A 20,786-nucleotide genomic window follows, 5' to 3' on the forward strand; every position below is an offset into this window, starting at 1 on the left:
GCAGGGAGCAGCAAGAGGTTTCAGGTCAGGCACTGGCAAATCTTGGTGCAGACACTGATGCACGTGGTACACCTGGCTCCAGAGCCAAACACCCCCCCACCCAGCAACTGGCTGAGGAATGAGCAGGGAAACCCTCTCCAAGACAGGCTTGGAGGGGAACACCTCCTCCAGCCCCCCCCACATCTGTGCCTTACTCTGGCAGCTGCGGTGCCCTGTACATTTTTTTCCCCCCCTCTCACCCCCAAGTCCCACGGAGTGCACAGCCCAGAGCTGCCAGCATCAGCACCACTTCTCCACCAGCGACAGCAGGAAGGCTCCTCGCCTCAATGCAGCCACCGGTCCCAGGCTGTGCAGGGCTCAGCCACGATCATGAGGGACCAGTCACTGTCCTGGGCAGGGTCACACCCACACACATCCCATCAAGGCAAGCCAGCAGGATGGGGTTTTTCCCCCCCAAAAAGGCAAAAAAATCCCCATAAAATCAACAGAGATGCTCCTGCCTTTCAGGATGCAGAGGAATTCCCACGCTCCACCTGGAATGGTTTTAACGAGGGCTGGTGGCAAATGACCTGGGGCTGGTCCGCGAGTCACCATGGTTGGACAAAGCAGAAGGAAAATGGTCTGTGCTTTGTGAGGCGGGTCCTGGAGCCCCTGGCCTCTGAGATCCCAGTTCAGTGCTGGTGGGATCACATGGAAAAAAAATCCTTAAATTTCAGTTTAAATGCTGCTTCTTCTGTGACAGAGGGGAAGTGAAACCACGTGAGGCAAGAGCACCAGTCCGGGGGTCTCCTCAGCCATACCACAACAAGCCCTGCCTGGCCTAGGGCAGGATGGAGCAGGGGATGGTCCAACGAGCCATGGGAGAGATGGAGTGTGAGACCAGGACCTTGCCAGCCCCTTGCACAGGAGAGAGGGAGGAGGGAGCCTGGAAAAGCCGTGTCCTTGGGGACACACTACTGGACGGAGCCCCCAGCCCTTCACGGAGGTTAGATTGTGCAAGATCATCCACTTCACGATTGTCCTTCAAGCATAGGGAGAATCAGGGGACTTGTGCAACCCCAGTGTGTGCAACCCCTTCCTCACCCTGCTCCCAGCACAGCCAACTCCATCCTGACCCAAACACTGGCTGCTCCATGCCTAGCTGGGCCTCCTCCAGCTCCCGGATCCACAGGGGGAAACAGGCCAAACCTGAGCTAGCCCCCTCTCTGGTAGAAGGCTGAGAGCAGAGCCTTGGGGAAGGAGTTACAGCTTCCAGCTCCCAGTGATGGCAAAACAAGATGGGCCACAGGAGTGGGGGTGAAAAATCCAGCCTTGGCTTCTTTGCCCTGTAACCTCCGGTCTCGCTCTGTTTCTCCATCTCAAGGGGGTTAACACACTGCAGGAACCCACCACAAAATCGCTGCTGAGGACCAAGGTTTCAAAAGCAGGGCTAAGCAGCCCTTCCCTTCCCCACTGCAGAGCAGGGTGGGCACACGGGAAGACGCCAAGAGCCATGGGTCAGCTGAGTTTATGACTGGGGTTTGGAGAACATCGAAGGGAACTGCAGAGGGTTTGTCTGGAAGTTGCCCGATGGAGATCTTCCCAGGCTTGCTGTGCCTTGGCAAAGGAGCTCAGAGGTGCACACCTCCAATTGCTGGGGACAGGTAGACGGAGGATGGGGAATGATGGGACTACCCGAAAATCCTTCTGCAGACCCCCACAGCAGAGAGGCTATCTCACAAGTAATGTCTCCAAAGAAGCAGCCCCTCCATGCTGTGGTCCTGGCCAGCAGACACCAAATGTCCTCATGGCCATGGAGTGGAGAAAGACTCCTGCAGGAACCAGCCCCGGAGCCAACAGGGACAGAGGAAGCACATCACGGTGGAGGCCACATAAGCCCACAGTGGCAGGAGGGAATTGGGTGTCTCTTGACAAGGAGCCAAGGAGCTCTGACCCCCAGAAGTCCCGGCAGGCATTGCAGCAGGGTGGGTGAGAAGAGAGACAAAACATTTCCTGGTCACTGGAAAACCATCAAGAAACCTCAGCAGGAGGGAAGGTGGAGCTGATGGTGCCCCACAGAGCTGCCTCCTCACGGGACCTGGCAGTGCTCAAAGTACCAGATGGGACATCATCCACCCCGTTGGGTCGGGCACAAAGAAATCCCTATCCCTGGGCTGAGGTCCTGTAGATGACAGGGTCTTGATAGCAAGTGGGATGTACCCCGACCTTCACCCTCCTGTCACGTCTTCCAGTCTTTTTGCAGTTCCTAGTTCGACCCCGCGGGTAACCTCCTCCCGCTCCAAAGCTTCACTGTCAAGTCGCTGAGAAACAAAGGTGAGAGGGATGGCATGACCCAGGGGTTCCCGCAGGAGCCCCGCAGACACGCTGCAGAGAGGCACTGTGAGGAGAAACGCTCCCCACCCCCAGCCCATGGCAGCATGCAGCCCACAAGACTTCCAGGCTCTTTTCTCTTGGCAGGAGGTTGCCCAATCCATTTTTGGGGAGCAGGCAGGCCCTGTGGGGCTCAGCCTCCAGCTCACCCCACTGGCAGCAACTGGGGACAAAGGGAAATGGTGACCTCCAGGGCTACCCCGACAACAGGACTTCTGCACCCCTTGAATGAGCTCTAACTAGGTCAAAGCAGTGACACTGCAGGGAGGTGCTGTGCTTGGGCTCCCCAGGGCATGGGCTGCTTCGGGGGTGGCTGCTGACTCCCGTCCCACCATCTATGCAAGCCACAGCTTCCACAGAGTTGCCACAGTAGATGTGGGCACTTGGCAAGGAAAAAAAAAAGCAAACAAAAACAATGTGGGGGTGTGGCTGGGACAAAGGGGCAAGTCACTTCTAGCAAAGATTTATCAAGTGGGGAAAAACGCAAAATAGTTTCATACCGTGAAGAAGCAGCTCAGACCAGAGAGAAAGAAAGAAAAAGAGAGCGAGAGGAGCAAAAAAGCAACAGAGAGAAAGACAGAGGGAGAAAGAGATGGAGAGAAAGAGAAAAGGAAAGAAAAGACGGAAGAAGAGTGCATGAGCAAGAGAGTCAGAAAGAGCAGGAGGGTCAAGGCAGACTAGTAGCACGGCCCTTTATGGCAAGGACGCGTCGTGGAAGGCAAGGGGTGAGCCCAGGCACGTAATTCCATAACTTTACCCGGCAGTCACTGTGGCACAGATGGGAGGTGGGGAGGAGGAGAGACAGAGAGAGACAGAGAAAAAGGAAGGGAGAAAAGGGACATGGTCGAAAAGAGGATATCAGAGTCTTGCTGCCAAAGAGCTCCCCGAGAGCAGCAGAGGATGCCCATCCCCGGGGGAGAGGGGTCCCTGCGTGGGGGATAACCCAGGGCATCACCGGCGCGTGGGCAGGGGACAGCTGGGGGAATAGCTCTTGGCACTGCAGCGGGCAGGCTCTGTCATGGGGCAGGCTAAGGCCGGCAAGATGAGATGAAGGAGTGGAGGGAGTAGGAAGCTGCAAGTCTCCCCCCTTCCCTCCCTCCCGGCTCCCTGTCCACTCAGCACAAACCCACCCAGGCCCAGTGATGACACTTCAACCCAGGGGTCTCCCACCTCCCGGGGAGTCTGGGGAGCAGAAAGCCCAGTACTCACCTGGAGGCGGTGAAGATGTGCTTTGAGTTGGTGCAGATGGCGTTGATGGGGCTGTCGTGCCCTTTAATCTCCCCAACTGGGGTGAAGGTGTCCACATTCCAGACTTTGATCATGCCTCCTCGGCAGGCACTCAGCACCATGGGGCGGCCGGGGATGAAGGCCAGGGCACAGACCCAGTCTTTATGGGCGTTGGGGATTTGCTGTAGGCACAAGCCCAGAGTGGAGATCATGACCAACCTCATCTGCAGCACCATCAGCAGCCTCATGCACCCAACTGGGGAGGCTCAGATCCTCACTGTCACCCTGGGGCTGATCTGGATCGTGGGGCTAGTGATGCGGTTAGGAGGCCAAGGGGATGGAGTCAAAAGTCAGGGCTTGGTTTGCCCCCTGGGCAGAGGACAACAATCCTGTCTTCAGAGAGGCAGTGCAATCGATGCTGCAGCCTGTGTGCCAGGGGGAGCTGGCAATCCTGAGTGCCCTACAGCACAAACTTATAGGGGTACAGAGCCACCTCGCACATGTACTGCCAGATTCCCAGGAACAGGAGTGCCCTCCCTGGTTAGCTCAGTGCAGGACACTGGCAGCAGGTCCCTGAACAAAGGTCCCCCTAGACCCCCAGCAGCAATACTCCTCTGCCCCACGTTACCCCAAGGACCTGTGCTGTATGCTCCCCTCCAGACCTGGATAAGTTCCTGCTGCTCCAGATCCCACTTCTTTATGCCATTGTCCCTGGAGCCGCTGAAGAGGATGTCTCCCTGGATGGCCAAACACTCGATGCCGTCATAGTGAGGGGGCTCGAAGTTGTGAGTGGGGCCAATATTCCCCACCATGCCCTCAGCAATCTCAAACACCTGGGGAAAAACAGTGGGTGAGAGACCCCAGATGGGGCTGGAAACAGAGGGGACCCTCTCTTGGAGAACTTGGCCATCACCCTCTGTTTTCTAGGCTCAGGGAACTTGGAGTGATGCTGGAAAGGTGGGGGGGCATTGGCCAGTGGAGGCTTTTTTGGAGCTGAGGTCTTGCCAGGGGTCCTGCCACCATCAGGGGAGGTCTGCCACCAGAGACAGCCCCCATTCTGATGCATTTTACTCATGGTGAGCTTTCACACACTTCCCTGAGACAAGCTAACAGCTTGCAGCTGTCAGAAGAATGGGATCGTGCCTCCCTCATCATCTCACCATCCCTCTTCACTCCTCTGGTGCCAGCTCCAATTCAATCTGCTAAAAACCAATGAAAACCTAAAAGGGAGGGGCAAGCTCTTGCTGTGCTGGAGCTTTGAAGGAGCAGGCGCAAAGCATCTGTATCGGGGGGGAGAATCAAGTAGAACAGGGTGAATTGCTAATCTGTCAGCCATAACACGTAAATACCAGCCACAAAGCCCAAGGGATGAGAGGGATGCAAATCCATCTCCAAAGGTCCATTTGTATTGTGGACCAAGCAAAAGGCTAGATTTAGGGTGAGGAGATACACAAAAATCTCACATGCAGAGATGAAAAGAGAAATCTGGACACAGATTTCAGGAGGAGAGAAGAGCCCTTAGGGGTTCCCAACATCTGGGCTTTCCTAAGGGACACAGGGCTCTGGTCTCCAAGGAGGAGAGTACCTTGACGTAGTGATCTTTGGAGCCTGTGACCACCAGGTCATGGTTGCTCGCCGTCTGGTTTACTGTGAGACACATCACAGGGCCGATGTGGCCACTCAGCTTCCCGATGGGCTGCAACCTGAGTTCAATAACATGGGTCAGCCAACTCATTCCTGGGTGCTGAAGCTCCTCCAAGGGGCTTTCCCAGGCAGAGACCCCCACAGCCCTGGAGCCCCCCTGGAGGGGGTGGTCCCTTTGGGGGGATTGTGAGCAGGGACACCCCTCTTCCTAGTGAGGCCAGGGGAGGAAGGCAGCCTCAGGGCATGCTAACATCTGGCTACAGAGCCCAGGCTGCAGCAAGGGGTCAGCAGCCCAGTGCCCACCTGTCAGGGAGGGGGGCAAAGGCAAAACCAGGGGGGTACTGCTGCTCATCCCACACGTCTTTCCCCTTCTCCAAAGCTCTGCCCAGCTCACAGACAAACCCCCCACCCCAAGTAACTCCACTGGTGCTCATCACCCCTTGGGTCCCATGGGAAAGAGTCCTGAAAGTCCTTATTCCAGGCAACTTCCATCACTAAAAAGGCTTTCGCTTTCCCTGAAGGGAGTGATTTCAGGCCCCTCTGAGCAGACAGTGTCCACTCGACATCCACAATCTGCCCTGTCCCCCCCAGCAACACTCCCTCACCTGCTCAGCTCCCAGATGCGAACGGAGTTACCAGTGGCAGCATAGAGCATGGTGCCAGTGGGGTTGAGAGCGATCTGGTTGATCTGGTGCTCCCCCTGCACACTGGTGACAGTGCGGGTGGTGGTCCCAGCACATGCGTCCCCAGAGATCACCTGTCCAGAAGATCTAAGGGAGAGAGAGGTCAAGGGGGGAGGATGAGCAAAGATCAGAGCCACCGAGGCCCCACTGAGGAACCACACAGGGCTGTTGGCTCCAGGCTGGCACAGGTGGGTCCCACATGAGGGGATGGCCCTACAGGTATCACTGTCTCTCTGGCTGCCATGGGATCAACAAGATCTCTGTCCTCTAGGCCAGTGCAGGAGTCCCCATGGGTCCCCTCACCCCAAGCTCTCTCCCAACCTCCCTGTACCCTAAGGATGCAGCACTGCAAACTGGCACTAAAGCAGCTGGTACTTGGCCCAGCAGGTCCTGGGACTAGCTTCTGCAAAGCCAGAGATGTCCAGAGTGCCCAGGGTCCCCCACAGCTGCTCCCGCCTGCCACATACGTGAGGGTGCGGATGCACCGGGCTGAGTCCCGGATGTCCCACACTTTGATGTACGACGTGGACACGGTGAACACCAGCCCCGTGTGGCTGCAGTACTTGATGGAAACCACGTTGTTTGGGTGACCCTTGAGGGAAGCAATTTCTTGGCCCGTCACCAGGTTCCACATTTTGCAGCTCCGGTCTGCGGGAGGAGGAACATGTCCAAGAGCGTCAGGCTGGATGGGGACTTCCTCCAAGGGTGTGGTGGCATGGGAGCAAAACCCCTTCTAAGCACTGCCTCCCCCCACCCACAGGGCCAGAGGAATCGTGCCGAATTGCTCCCATAGCGTCTGCAGACCAGCAACCCCTATGTCTTCTCTGTTCATCACGCACCTTTGGACCCAGTGAAAAGCAGCTCGTCGGTGGCATCCAGGCAGAGCACAGGTTTGGTGTGTCCTTCTGCCACGGAGACGCACTGAAGTGGGGCTGTCCGGGCATTCTTAGTGCCACCCACCGGATTAATGACGCCCCTTGCGTGGGGAAAAAAAGAAAAAGCACGTTGAGGTGTGTGTGGAAAGGCACTGCGCTACTCAGTCCCAGGGGCATGGGAGAGCAAGAGCTGGTTCACCCCACGCCTCTTCTACCGCCTGGAAGTGCGATGAGCCCCTTGGTCTGAACCCAGCATGCCTAAGCAAAGTTCTTCATGGAAATCCTGGGAATTTCCCCAGGAGCAACCTCTGCCTACTGCCTCTGCCCCAGCAACATAGACTGGGAAAGGGGGGGCTGCCCAGTGGCCTCTGTTCTCCTGCTGAGCCTCCAGCACCTAGCCAGCCCAGACCCAAGGAGCCAGGTGACCCAGCTCATCGGTCCTCAGGTCAGTCTGCGACAAACTGCACCTTTTCCAGCCTGAAGTTCTGCTGGGATAAGTGTTTCAGGGTACCAATATCTGGCACCTCAGTTCCTTGGAGGCTGTCAGCTTGTGGCTGGGACGTTTGGAGGCAGGGCCCCACCCCTTTACATAAGGTCACAAAGGTGACAAAGGACAGCACTGGCATTTGCACCCAGCACCCCTGTCGCAATGGCTGTGGAAACTGCACCCATCACCGGCTCTGGGCAGGAGGGGACCTGTCTCTGCCAAACCTTCCTCCAAGGGACACTGCTGCCTGCCCCTCTGGACACAGCATCTGCCAATCCTCTCCACTTTAGAAGTGCTCGGGGTGCTGAGCATCAACAGCTCCACCCTTCCAGACCCTAGTGTGCACGGCCACCGACAGGTCTTCTCAGCTGGCGTCCCACAGCACAGTCTCCCCGTGGCCATGGGCCCCTGGGCTGCGCTAGTCTCTGGTTATAGGCAGGGAAGGGCAGGCCTGAGGCCACGTAAGGTTTGCATTTAGTAATGAGGACAAACAGGCTCATTAATTTGGGTTTGGAAGTCACATGCATGTGTCTGTCATTCTCAGCAGCTGCACTTACAAACTCAAACAGCCCTCCCCTGACCCCTGGTGTTTCTACCAGTCTCGAGGTGACACTAAATCTAAATGGAAATCCCAGCTCCCCAGGGTGAGGCATTATTGATGGACTTTGGTTGCTGCCTGAGGTGACACAGCACAGACACGTCTGGTGACACCTCCCCAGTGACCGGGCGCCTGTGGGAACTCAGAGCATGGGCAATGTGAGGGAGCACCTGGGTGCTGGAGGGCTGATGTTCCTAAAGGGCAGGGGAAAGGTGGCCCTTATGTTGGGAAACCTCTGTAGGCAGGAGGGCGCAGTGGGACAAGCCCAGGAACACTTTAACTCCAAGGCTGAGCTCTGCACTACAATCTGACTTGGTTTCTTTGGGGAAGCGATCTACCCACCCACAACCCAGCACCAGGGAAGCACAACCAAGCGTGGGGAGCACCTGGAGATATTTGCCTGGAAAATGCTTGCAAGACGGACACAACGGGAGCGCCCGGGGTTGCTTGCCCCGTTCCCCAGCATCACACTGTCCTGCTGGAGAGCTGGGGGACGGGATGGGCCATGGTGGCATCATGCTGATGAGAACCCAGCAGAGATGGAGGAGAACATGCTGCCACCCCAAACCAGCCAGTGCCCGTAGGTGAGCCCAGAGCCACGTTTCCAAGGGCTGATCAGAGCAGGAACAGTTCAAACTCACAACCAAGGGGACAGTGTCAGAAACTGGAGGTGGCATGCCAGGAGGGGACAGCACACACAAGCTGGGAGATGGGGGAGAGCGGCAAGGAGCAGGTGGAGCATGCAGGGATAAGGGAAATCAGACTCGTGAGACAGAGAGAAGGAGGAGGAAAGGAGGAAGGGATAATAAATAGAAAGTTGTCTATACCTCAGCACCTCCGAGACAGAGGAATCGCTGTCATCAGACCTAGGGGCAGAAAATTAGCAGGATTATGGGAGAGAAAACCCAGACTAGAAGAGGCAGCAGAGGAGTCAGAGATGGAGGATTGTTATTGCATCCAAGCCAGTGTAGGACAGAGAAGAGGAGGGCAGAGGTGGAGAGGGAGAAGCACACATGGAGAACCAGGGGAGAGGGCAGAGGAGCAGGAGGGCATGTGAGGATTAGACAGCAGGTCCCTATCAGCGCTGCTAGCAATGCTCCGAGACAAGGGCAGCTGCCCGACCTGCTGCAGGGGGAGGCTGGGATGCTGGAGCAGCATTTGTGGGCTGGTGCCAGTCCTTCAGCTACCTGCAAGCCCCCATCCCACCTCACCCCATCCTGCTCCATAGCCTTTTCCAGTGATCCAAGTCTGGCACCACCACGTCTCCAAGCAGGGCTTAGCCAGAGGCCAGGACTGCAAGCTCCTGCAAGCAGCCAGTTCAGAGGGGACACACAGCTGGCAGGACAGGGCAGGGCTCCAGCATGGCCCTTGCAGAACATCTGCTCCCTCATGGAGGGGAGCAGGGAGCAAAAAAGTGGCAGGAGGCTGACTGGAGCCAGCCCAGGTCCTGTGCTCCTCCACCCCACTGTGGGACCCAGTACATGCAATTTGCTGTTGTGGTACAGGTCCCTCTCCCTCAGACTCTCCCACCCCACAAGGACTTACTTATCCAAGGCAGACCCCTGGCTCTGGTTGCTCGTAAGACGAGAGAAGACATTGCGGTCGTTGCGTGGACGGGTGGGTGGGGATGAGGGAGGCGTGAAGCCAACATCTGGAGGCCTGAGCCAGGAAGGATTAGAGGGACACATGACTTGGGAATTGTTTCCCTGGCAGCTGCCTGGCGCACCAGGGCCCAGCAAGAGGTGGCCCAGCCAGCATCTCTCCCCACTTTTCTGGGACACCAAGCCTCTCCCTGCCCAGGTGGCCATTTCTCCAGCTCCCAAACTCACCTGGCAGGTTGCCCACGGTCATAGGATTTCCTCCTTGTCAGAGGCGAAGTGTCTGAGCCACGAGACTGCCTGGGACTAAAGCAAGTGAAATGGAGCACAGTGGGTGCCTGCCCCCCTGCTGGGATCCCTCCAAACAGAACAGCCATGTCCTTCCCCAGCAGAGCAAAGGAGAAGTTGGGCTGCCCTGGAGTCACAATCACAAGATCAGAGGATGTCTCAAGTTATCCCATGAGTACAGAGGCTTTTGGCAATCCAAGAAGCCTCCAAGAAGGCTGATAACCCAGGGCAGCAAGCCAGGGAGCCTCAGACCTCACCCCCCCCCCCAACCTTTCCCCCCTTCTGGAGTACCCATCTCTCCATCTGCAGAGAATACCAACATGCTCCTAGACACTCTCCAAGGCCTGCTGGAGAAATCCACCACTACTTGCTGCAGACAAGCCTGGATAGATGCAGAACTGGTCTCACCCTCACTGCTCTGCAACTCCACAGCCAGGGCACAGCTTCCCACCTGCAGGCCCATGCCTCCACGAGCCTCCCAATGCCCAGAGACCCATCACCCCATGCTCACAAGGTGCTTCCTCGTGTGGGCAGGCTGATGGTGCGCGACACCTTCTCCTTGTAATAAGGGTCTCGGATGGAGAAGCTGATCCCATCCTCTTTGATCTCCATGAGGGATGCCAAAGACTTGGTGATGTTCTTGGTGGAGATGTCCAACGTGGGTCCTAGACACTCAGCTGACACTGCCTTCATCTGCCCTGAGAGCTTGGGTTCTCCCTAGAGCAGGGCAGAGGGTTCAGGCACAGACAGCATGGGGGAGGACAGCAGGAGCAGCCAGAGAGCTGTGGGGTGGAGCAGCTCATGCTCTCTGGCCACAGGAGGTTGAGTTCCCCCTGCATCATCCTGGGATGCCCATCACAGTACCAGGTCTCCATACTCTAAGCAAATGTGACAGCCTGTGCAGAACAATGGGCTTTCCTCCACTTTTGCCCACAATGGATGCAGCAGTGCACAGGGACCTCCTTGGTACCCACTCAGATCTGGAGGGTATTGGCTGGTGTGGTAGACATTTCCCAAGTCTCTGGTGCTTCAGAAGACCACAGGACCAGGAGGCCTGGGTTCCCCCTTGCCTAGAGCTGACACCACCCAGAGACGAGCCATACTGCCTTAGGCCAAGCCTGGCTCTCCAAGGGTCAGACTACAGAGCAGAGGCCCGGAGCATCACTGAACAACATGCCTCTTCATCCCTCCTCCCATTCCCTGTGATGGGGCCACACAGAAAGGTTAACTGACCTTGAACTTGAAGTCATCCTGGCTTGCTGAGCCCTTCATGGTGAAAGACTGGGAGATGCTGCAAGAAGAAGGGAGCAAAGATGTATCTTCAATGCCAAACCCATTTCAAAGAGCCGGTTGCCACCAGCCCACCAGACTCCTTGGGTCACTCCTTGCTCCCCAGCACCCTTTCTCCAAGGGATGACCTAGTCTTCAGTCCCCACTGGTGTCCGAGACACATATCTGCTCTCCTCCCAAAAGGCTAGACAACCACAGGAAAGCTTAGGTGAGGTTTTGTTCATCAATGTCCAGGTTCTGTGGGTGGCACCAAACACCCCACCTCACCCCTGGCCTCCCCAGCCACAACCATCGCAGGCAGGGCTGGGCTAGGCACTCACCTCCCATCTGAAGCCAGGCTGAACTCTGAGACCTCCTCATCCGTGCTGGCGTAGCCATTCTCTGTGCAGGAGGGAAACAGCACGTCAGCAGCACAGAGGGGACCCCATCGTGCTGAGCCCCGTCTGAACTGCACGGCAGAGGGGGCGGCTGGGGGAGGCAGCTGGTCATTGTCCCTGTTGCGTGGTGGCTGGAGCGCATGCCCCCACCCAGCACTGCTCTTGGGGCAGCCCTGGGCACACTGGTCCCAGCCATGGCACCCCACCCCACAGGCAGCATGCCCGTCCCAAGGACGCACCAGCCCTGGGTCCCACCTTGCTGGACGTTGTGGATCAGGGCCTGCAGCTCGGGGTGCGATTCAGCCTTCTCCCGCAGGGCATCCAGGATGGCGTGGTTCTGCGAGGCACCGGTCATGTCCGTCTGCCGCAGGCGCCCCTCCAGCAGGCGGATCTGGGCCTCCTTCTGTGCCACCTGCAGCCCCTGGGGAAGGACGACAACACCAGGCCTCAGGCGGGGGTCTCGGGTCCCCACCACCAGGTCCCCACCCTGGCACCCTGCTCCCCTCCCCAGCTGCGGGAAACGCTGTCACGCATCAGGGTCCCGGCTTGGCCCCAAACCTTGTCAATGGAGGCCTTCAGGAAGTTGTCCAGCAGGAGCCTGGCTTCGGCCAGGGAGCAGGAGCTGATCACCACCGACGTGTCCGTGGAGTCCAGCTCCTCCTGAAACGTGGAGGGACGAGCGTTGGATGCAGTGAGGGAGCTTTGCCGCTGAGTGCGGCACGGGCAGAACGGGCACCGTGGCCATCACAGCACCTGCACCGCACGGCCCAGTCCTGACACTCGCTCTCCTCAGTCAGCCCAAGTGGCTGCAGAGGAGATCCAGCCATGGAGATGGCCAACGCAACCTGAAAGGCTTCTGTGTTGCTACAGGAATCCTGGTGCCAACACTTAATTAGAGACTAATCTGCAGACACCAGCCTCACCCAAATCCACATCAGACCACATCATCGGCCCAAAGGTTCATGTGAATTAACAACAGCCCCTTCTTCCCTGCCAATCTAGGTGACAGCCAGGGACAGCACACAGCCCCAGCCCAGGCTGCAGCCGCTAGAGGGGAGTCGGGAGTCACAGTCTCTCTGTGACAGGCCCAGGGTCTGAGCCGGACACAAAACCTGCAGGGTTTCTGCTGGAAAAAAAGTCAATCCTCCCCGGGATGTTTCCAGCACATGAAACTCCCATGGGGACAAGTGACCACCAGCCCCACAGGCAGGATGGAGGTTGCAGCTTCCCTACGTCTCACGGCGGTGGGGTGCAGGGCACCAGCAGCCTGTCCTCGGACATGCAAGGACCTGGCAGCACTTCCCTCCACGGTTAACCGCCTAATGAGAAGTGACCGTGCGGCTGCAGCCCCACGGAGCGTGTGACATGGATCAGAGGAGGACTCCGGGAAGCCCAGCCTGGCCATGCCCAAGGACATCCTTGCCTCCCAAGGATATTCCTGCTCTCTGGGCCCAGCCACCCACCTTGGTCTCCTCGATCTGCATGATGGTGGCCTGGCAGTCGGAAATGCTGTCGTTGATGTAGTCAATGTTGGCCCCCAGCACCTCGATCTCCTCGTTCAGCTCCTGCAGCCCCTTCTGTTCCTTAGGGCTCTCTGCCTGCAGTTTCGCCCTCTTGCCCAACAATGCTTCCTGCAGCAGTGCCAGCTCCTCACGTTTCTGGGGGGGAAAAGGAGAGGGATTGGCACTGCTGGCATGGCTGTCCCCCTGCCCTGCACCCCCCGCCCAGCCCTCTGTCCCCAGCACCACCGTCACCTTGATGAGCCGCTCCATGTCAGCCTCCAGGTTGACGATGGTCATCCTCTGCATGACAATGTCGAAGATGCGCCGCTCCAGCGACTGCCACTTGAGGCGGGCAGCTTTGCTGAAGGTTTGGCTCGCACCCTTCTTGGGGAACTTCTTCCTACAGCCGGTGGGGAGAAGAGGCACATGGACAACCAGCCTGGAAAGCTGTGCTTACCCCAAAATGATGCCTGTGCTCTAGTTGGCCAGGAGCAGAGGAGGCATCTGCATCATTTCTGGATTGCCCAGCTTTTCCATCGCCCCTTAGCAAAGCGAGGGACAAGAGATGAGCCCAGCAGGGTTTGTGCCATGGTGTTTAATGCTGATGGAACACCAGCACTGGGCTCAAGCCCAGGTGACAGTCAGTCACTCGCTGCCAGCACAGCCTGTCACTGGGTCAGTGGTTTAACACAGGCCAAATGCCCAATAAGAAGCTCACGTTCAACCTCCACCACCAGCCAAAAGCCAGACACGGGAGTCCTGGGACGCATCATCACCCATCCACACAGCCCCTGCCCTGACCTGACAGGCCGAGCACCATTCACAGAGGATGAGGGGTCTCCCAGGAAGTTGTTGATTTTCCTGTTCCACTGGCGCACAATGCTGGAGACGGAGCGAGCACCGGACTCGGGCTCAGAGGAGGTGGTACTGGCTGAGACCTCTGCGCCTGAGTCCAGCATGGCTGGCTTCTGGCTTGTCCTGCCCGCAGCCCGGTCTGACATAGGCTTGGCAAGACGGCGCAGTGCCGAGACCTGCCCAGAGGAGGGGCAGAGGAAAGAGTGTCAAACAGGCATCCCCAGCCCAAACCCGTCACCTCACCCCCAGGTCCCCACTCGACCAAGAGCAGCAGCTCTGGAGACCCGAAGTCCTGGGGCTGGGGCCGTTTGTGCCCTGCGGGTTCCCCCTTCTCCCTCGTAGCCCATCCCCTGCCGCCGGGCTCAGCTGCCCCAGGAGATGCGAAATTCCTCTGCTGCCTTCAGCCATCTCCCACCTGGTTACTGAGCCATAAAAATCCTCCCAGCCTTTTGGGAAACCCGCTCCCAGAGCTGGCTCTGTCTGGAGGACAGGGTGTCTCTGAGTCAAGTGCTGGGGCCAGAACTCCCATGGGGGCTGGGGGCTACATGGAGGCAAATCCCCCCACCCCCCCACCCCTTACCTCCTGGGTTTTCCTCCGTAAGACTATTTCCTGCTGCCGCTTCTGAGACTCCAGAGCCCGGATCTGAAACTGCACAAGAGAGAGAGAGACACACCCCTGGGGTCTTGCCTAGACACCCCAGCGATGGTCGCAGCCCTGGAGCTCCCACCACCAAAGTCTGGAGCAGTTACTTTGGCATGAACAGTCTCACTTCTGATTTTCACAGCAAGCAGGTTTCCAGCCTTGAGGATGGCCTTGATGGCGCACTATCCCCCGAGCGTGGCGGGGAGCTCACAGCATCTCCCACAACCACACTGGGAGCTGTGGGAAGCCTTGGGAGCCATTCAGCCACGTGTGCTCTGCTGGGGCTGCGTGGTCCCTGGCAAGGCCATGGGTGCAGCAGGGCCCTGAGCTTCACCGACTGATACGTATGAGTACCTTGGAGTGTCAGAGCAGGCCAAAAATCTACCCCCAGTCAGCCCCAGGGATGCCCAGTAGCCCGTGGGCAGGCTGGGCTCTCACCTCCTGCCGGCGCTGCTCCTTCTTGAGCTGCGCGATCTCCCGATTCCTCTTCGTCTCTGCCAGCCGCCTCCGCTGCTGCTCCTCCCGCATCTGCTTCATCAGCGCAACCTGGAACAGGAAGGTACCCTGTGTTGGTACAGGCATCTGACCGTCCCAGGGCACCCACCCAGCAGACAGACATCCTGCACTTGCCACCAAGAGCAGAAAACATTGCTTCTGGGCAGGGAGCCAGACTTGAGGATGCCCTCCCTGCCCTGGCATGTCCAGGTACCTTTGCCTTCTTCATCTCGGCCACCTCTGCCTGCAGCTTCCTCAGCTCCCGCTCGTAGCGGGACTGGTTCTTCAGCAGGCGAGCATGCTCCTTCTGGGCTGCCTGCAGCTTCTGGAGGTCCCGGTTCATCTCCTTCAGCCGCTTCTCATAGTCTGCTTTGATCTTGTTGGCTTTCTCCTCTGTGTAGCACTCCATGGTGCCTGGGGGAGCGAGGAGAGAGCTTGTGATGGCCACACACCCTGGGCTCCTTGTGCACCTACACACCCTGCCTGGAGACACTGGGCACTGCTCCCTCCCCATCCTACCAGACCCCTCTCTCACCCCTCCGCTCTGGCCCCATCCCAAACTGGGGTCTGTCTGGGGGCACCCACTGGAAGACACAGGTTAGGGCTCAGCGCAGGCTGAGGACAGTGAGTTACAGCACAGTCACTGGACTGAGAGAAGCTGCAGACCTAGACCTACAGCCACGTGCATGGGTGATCCTGCCCTGCTGAACCTAGAGATCAGCCACACCACTAGGTCTTTGGGGTCTTCATGTGCCCCTCAGCACCTCAGTTTCCCCATGCGTTCCCACATCTTATGAAGCAGTGTTCAAGGCTAGACAAGTCTTTGCCTCGCCATCCTTTCCAGCCACGTCTCCAGCACCAGCGGAGAGTCCTGGGATGCCTCATCACCCATCCTTTCTTTGTCAGGAGCTCCTCAGCTGACCAACCCCGCTCTCACAGCAAGACAAGTAGGGTCTTGGGGGTCCCAGGGGCTCAAGCAGAGGCAGGGGGATGGCAAAGCTCTGCCAGAGCCAGCGTTGTGTGCAGGGGGTGGATGCTTTAGCTCTGATTCAGCTGGGCAGGCGTAGGGACCGAGGCCTGATGCTGTGGGGGTGTGTTCCCGCGGGCAAGGTGGTTCTCACTGAGGTTTTGCAGGACCCGGTCCCGCTCCAGCTGTGTGTCCCGAATCTTGTTCTGCAGCAGGATCAGTTTCTCCTCATACTGGTGCTTGAGGGTCTGCAGGCGTCGCTGGCTGTTCTCCAGCTCATCAATCAGCTTCTGCTTGATCTCTATCTCGCAAGTCAGATCTGCCAGGTCTGCCTGGAAATTCACGGCTGGAGGCCGGTGGGGAACAGTCAGGCTGGGAGGGATGGGGGAGCATCACTCCCACAGCCCCACTGAGCCACAACAGAAGGAAAGGGCAGATGGAGCCAATGAGAACCCACATTGCTGGAGAGCAGCAGCACCCCAAAGAGCATTGGAGACCTTTTCAAGCACCCCAGAGGAGACATGGCCAGGATGTCCCAGTGGACTCTCCCTTCCCAGGACCAGTGCCAGGAGACACCAGCGAATGCACCCCCATACCCTGGACTGCATGTGTGGCTCCATGCTTTACCCTTCTCCTCTGCATCTGAGTCTGAATCCACCAGGCTCTCTTCACTGCCCGAGTCCTCATCTTCATCCTCACGCCCATCCTCTTCCTCACAGCCGCTCTCGTCCTGTTCCTCCTCCTCCTAAGAGACGAGTGCCTAACCTCAGCTTGCAGCATGGCCTTGCCCTTCTCTCTGTAGCTCTTCTCTCCTCCAAACCTGAGCTCACCCCACAGCAATGGGCTGCAGCCCCCACAACGGGACTCAGCCTCCCACACAGGATGCCCAGAGGCTGCAGCACCATCTCTGGACCCCCAGCATACACTGTTGAGAGAAGCAGTTCTGTTCCCCATCCATCCTTGCATCCATCCCCTCCCAGCTGAGCAGCACTGCATCACCCAACTCCCCTTCACCTATGCTGATTGAAACCAAGCCCAAAAAGATGTAGACTCCTTGCTCCACAGCAGGGCTGGCTGTGGAGCATCCAGTTGCCCCCTACTCCAGCATGGAGTCCTTGACTCCACGACCCCTCCAGCCTGCTTGTAGGGCCAGGCTGGGCTTGGTCCCTCTCCCACGTGGGGAGATGACAATGACCCAAGCACCCCCCTCAGTATGAGCACGAAGCCCACTCACCTCTTCCACCTCGTTCTCATCTGTCTCCTCCCCTTTGTCCTGCTGCAGTTTCTGCCGCTTCTTAAATGCGTCCTTCTCCGGGCTGGAGGAGAGCAGAGGGGTGCTGGTGAGTCCCAGAGACTGGTCCTGCCAGGGCCTCATCTCCTGCTTTTGGACCCTTTGGGGAAAACAGCCTCCGGGATCATGTGGTGTGTGAAAAGGAGACCAAGGGCAAGGCAGCACTGGGAGGGGAACCCAGGCATCTGGGCTCTGTCTCAGTGCTCTGGCTTTAGCAAGGATGGGGGAAGCAGGATACCTGACCCCACAAGAACAAGCAGGGACCAACACGCAGCCTCCCCCTTCCCAACATCACACAGCAGCTGCCTTCACCTTTTCCTCCGCTGCCTCCTCTCTTTCTTTTTCAGGCGCTCCAGGTCCTGCTTAGCCCGTCGGAGGACATCGGAGGCCTCCGTCTCTACTGGAGCAGCGGGGCTGCACAGGCCAGCCAAGCCAGATGCTGGGGACGAACCCATGGAGTAGGGGGGCCGGGCAGAGACACGCGAGAGGCTGCGACGCAGAGACTCGTTCATGGACTCGCTCTCCAGGAGCTTCGTCCTAGGGAGTGGAGACAGGATGTGGTCAAAGAAGGGACATCTCACTGTCCCTGGAGGAGGGGATCTTGCCTGGTTTTAGGATGGTGTGAGCCAGGGACAGAGTCACCACAAAGCCATTCCCATTCATGTTGGGTCAGAAGGTCAGGATGCTGCAAGGTCCCGGGACTGCACAAGAGACTGGGATGGACCCAGCTTTGGTGGGCCAGCAGTCCCTGGGAGACACCAGACACTCCCATCGGGATCTCCCCCTCCATCAATGGCCAAAGTGCTGCCTAGTACCAGGGCTGGAACTCCTACAGCCCCAGTGTAGCAGCAGTGTAGTCAGTTGCTACTCCATCAGGACTTACAACTCACCCCAGTGATGCTGACAGCACAGTGCTGTGAGCCACACCTGGGCTCAGACCCCACCACAACTCACCAGCCCCCATGCCCAGCTCACCTCAGCTCTTCAATCTCCCGGATGTAGTTCTGGATGAGGGCGCCAATGGCTTCATTACCGTCACCTAGAGGAGCAGAAGCACAGGTGGATCAAGGCTGTACTACAGCACCCATCCCAGCTATGCCGGCTGGGCTGATCCACCACGCCACGCACTAGCCCAGCCTCACCTGCTTTGGCCAGCATCAGATTGGCCTCCTGGCTCATGAGGTGGGTGACCCTGCTGTTGATAGCATCGATGGCTTCCTGCATGGCCTTCACCCGCATGCGCAGGGCACTGTTCTCCTTCTGCAGCATGGCGTTCTCACGGAAAAGGTCGCTGTAGCCCTCTGAGCCATCCTCCCCAATGACCCGTTTGCCCTGCGGGGACAGGAGGGGACTCCCTGAGTGCCAGGCAAGCTGGGACATGGGGGCCCACCACTGCATCCCTGGGGGCAGCCCCAGACACCAAAGCAGGGGCAGGGACAAATCTAAGGACCAGGAAGGCCTGAACTCAAGAGGCAGGTGGTGAGAGATGCTTCAAGGCTTCTCCCTGCCTTAGCATCCCCAAGAGACTTGCCCAAGGTCCTGGCCATTGCAAGCAGGAGCTGAGCACCCCTCTCTTAAGCCTCCTGACCTCTCCTAGCAATTACCCCTATCAATAGGGGCAGTGCATGGTAGGCAGGAGGGTCTTTCCCATTAAAACCACTCCAATTCAAAGACAAGGAGGAGGCTTTTTGCTCCTGCCTCCATCCCGCTTCTGCGGGCTCGCTTGGCTACTCACCGCCTTGTACTCCATCAGCTCCATCTGCAGGCGGGCGATCTCGGCCCGCAGGGCACTGATCTGCTGACTTGTCTTGTCCTGGTTCACCACCACCTTGTTCTTGATGTTGCGAGCCCGGTTGGCATACTTGAGCGTGTTCAGGGTCTCCATGAAGTCCCGGTCAGATGGGCTCACGCAGGCAATCATGATGGTTTGGCTTGGGGAGGTGAAGGTCAGGGTAAAAGGACAGATTCCCCCACCCTGCACCAACTCAGCACCTGGAAACCTGGGACCCAGCACAGGCCACATGCCCCTAGACCCATCCTAGGCCCTTCTGTGTTTTACAACCAAGGTACAGACTGGGTTCAGCACCTCCCAGAGCCAGAGCACCAGCAAGACCCCACGAGCAACACACCAGACAGCACTGAGCAAAGCCAACCTCCACCAGCCAGCCCACACGCACAAGGATTGCTGGAAAAGAATGGGCGCTTCAGAGAAGCACCCCCAAAGCAGGCAGGGAATTCAATCCATCCCATGCTGGGCAACACCACCTGCCAAGTCCCAGATCTGCAAGGGCTCCAGAGTGTTTTGCACCAGCTAATTCTGCCAAAGCTCGCTTATTGCGCCTGGGACGCATATGGAGCCAAGGTCTTTACACCTTCAAAGTCATGCACTGCCTACCAGGAGGCATCCCCTCCCCACCAGGCAACCCATGAGGCGTTTGAGTCCTGACATAGCTCCCACATGGCTCCATAGACCCTCAGCTCTATTTGCAGGGAACCAGCCCCTGCGTTCTTCTCTCAGGGGTCAGCCCTGGCCTGGGGCCCCCTTACCTGTTGCCCCCCAGGGAATCTTGCAGCAGGCGGGTGAGCTTGGAATCGCGGTAGGGCACGTGCACAACTTTCTTGCTCTGGTCTCCGAGGGCACTAATGACGTTCCCCAAGGCCAGCTACCAACATGAAAGAAAGCCCCCCCTCGATTCAGCTCCTGCTGAGAATACAGCTATCACACAGCCAGCACATCAGGCCTGGGGCATGTGCTGCAGCACAGGTTTGGGGTGCAAGAAGTGGAGGTATGGGGCTTCCCTTGCCAGTCTCATCATTTGCCCCCCCTTCCCTGGGCTGTCCCTCTCTCCCACGTGCACTGAGGAGCAGCATCAAGCCCTGGCAATTTTTTTTTTAAGCTCGAGTTAGCAGACCATGACCTTCTAGGGGCTTGCACCCTTGTGCCCAACTGTACCTCTCCCCATAGTCCTGCCCTCAGCAGAGCTGTGCCCTCACCACTGGCATTTTGGGTTGTGCATATTCCTGCCTACAGGGTCAGGTAGCATAAACCCCAGCAGAGATAGCAGCAACACCAACAGCCCAGAGCAGCTCCAAGCAGGACCCAAAGGTGTCCCAGGCTCCCCCAGGCAGGTCCCACCTCCCCCCTCCCCTTGCACGCCAGTGCCCAGAGCCGTACCAGCCCACAGTTGATGGAGATGCCTTCCTTCGCTCTCTCGCCAGTAGCACCCGTTCGCTTCAGCCTCTCTGAGCCAGCCAAGTCTACGAAGTGAAACTTGGCCGTGAGGGTCTCGTACTCGGTGGTGGGCTGGGCTCCATCCAGGAGGCTGGTCACCTCCCCATTCACCTGCAGTCAGGCACACATAGAGAGGGTCACCACCACGGACCCAGAGCGGGCAGGAGCTCCCTTGGCCGCACTCAGACATCAGCAAAAGCCTGAGCATTCACCCTCCACATCCAGCCCCTCAGGGATGGGGGAGAAGATCCCAACAGCAGCTTGGGCTGGGCCATCCCTTGGACCAGACCCTCTCTGCCTTGGATGAGGCTGCTCCAGGGCAGACCTCAGCTCCCATTAAATGTTAGCACAGGCTATGGCTGGA

The 20,786-nt window shown here is 58.2% G+C and overlaps 1 protein-coding gene across 2 annotated transcripts in view; it reads right to left on the bottom strand.

The window, feature by feature from the left end:
- Positions 1–246: 246 nt before the first annotated feature.
- The window catches only part of KIF21B (kinesin family member 21B), a 39,911-nt gene continuing 19,371 nt past the window's right edge, over positions 247–20,786 (bottom strand). Inside the window, exons 6-36 of one of the 2 annotated variants that reach the window (XR_008574161.1) lie at positions 20,366–20,533; positions 19,738–19,853; positions 18,926–19,121; positions 18,333–18,522; positions 18,166–18,229; positions 17,503–17,727; positions 17,134–17,215; positions 16,527–16,644; positions 16,054–16,245; positions 15,147–15,346; positions 14,876–14,983; positions 14,375–14,443; positions 13,741–13,970; positions 13,192–13,339; positions 12,901–13,095; positions 11,996–12,097; positions 11,693–11,858; positions 11,381–11,441; positions 11,004–11,061; positions 10,282–10,487; positions 9,714–9,788; positions 9,430–9,543; positions 8,712–8,750; positions 6,764–6,900; positions 6,392–6,572; positions 5,847–6,011; positions 5,183–5,300; positions 4,260–4,430; positions 3,580–3,779; positions 2,871–3,137; positions 247–2,300 (exon numbers count right to left, since the gene is read on the bottom strand). Coding sequence is in view for 1 of the 2 variants with exons in the window: in XM_054803733.1 (XP_054659708.1) it covers positions 2,246–2,300; positions 3,580–3,779; positions 4,260–4,430; positions 5,183–5,300; positions 5,847–6,011; positions 6,392–6,572; positions 6,764–6,900; positions 8,712–8,750; positions 9,430–9,543; positions 9,714–9,788; positions 10,282–10,487; positions 11,004–11,061; positions 11,381–11,441; positions 11,693–11,858; positions 11,996–12,097; positions 12,901–13,095; positions 13,192–13,339; positions 13,741–13,970; positions 14,375–14,443; positions 14,876–14,983; positions 15,147–15,346; positions 16,054–16,245; positions 16,527–16,644; positions 17,134–17,215; positions 17,503–17,727; positions 18,166–18,229; positions 18,333–18,522; positions 18,926–19,121; positions 19,738–19,853; positions 20,366–20,533 (4,149 nt within the window). In the remaining variant the exon portion in view is untranslated. The remainder of the gene's footprint in view (positions 2,301–2,870; positions 3,138–3,579; positions 3,780–4,259; positions 4,431–5,182; positions 5,301–5,846; positions 6,012–6,391; positions 6,573–6,763; positions 6,901–8,711; positions 8,751–9,429; positions 9,544–9,713; positions 9,789–10,281; positions 10,488–11,003; positions 11,062–11,380; positions 11,442–11,692; positions 11,859–11,995; positions 12,098–12,900; positions 13,096–13,191; positions 13,340–13,740; positions 13,971–14,374; positions 14,444–14,875; positions 14,984–15,146; positions 15,347–16,053; positions 16,246–16,526; positions 16,645–17,133; positions 17,216–17,502; positions 17,728–18,165; positions 18,230–18,332; positions 18,523–18,925; positions 19,122–19,737; positions 19,854–20,365; positions 20,534–20,786) is intronic. The other variant, XM_054803733.1, reaches the window with a different exon arrangement.

Source organism: Grus americana, chromosome 25 (assembly GCF_028858705.1).
Source record: "Grus americana isolate bGruAme1 chromosome 25, bGruAme1.mat, whole genome shotgun sequence".
Classification (NCBI taxonomy): Eukaryota; Metazoa; Chordata; class Aves; order Gruiformes; family Gruidae; genus Grus; species Grus americana.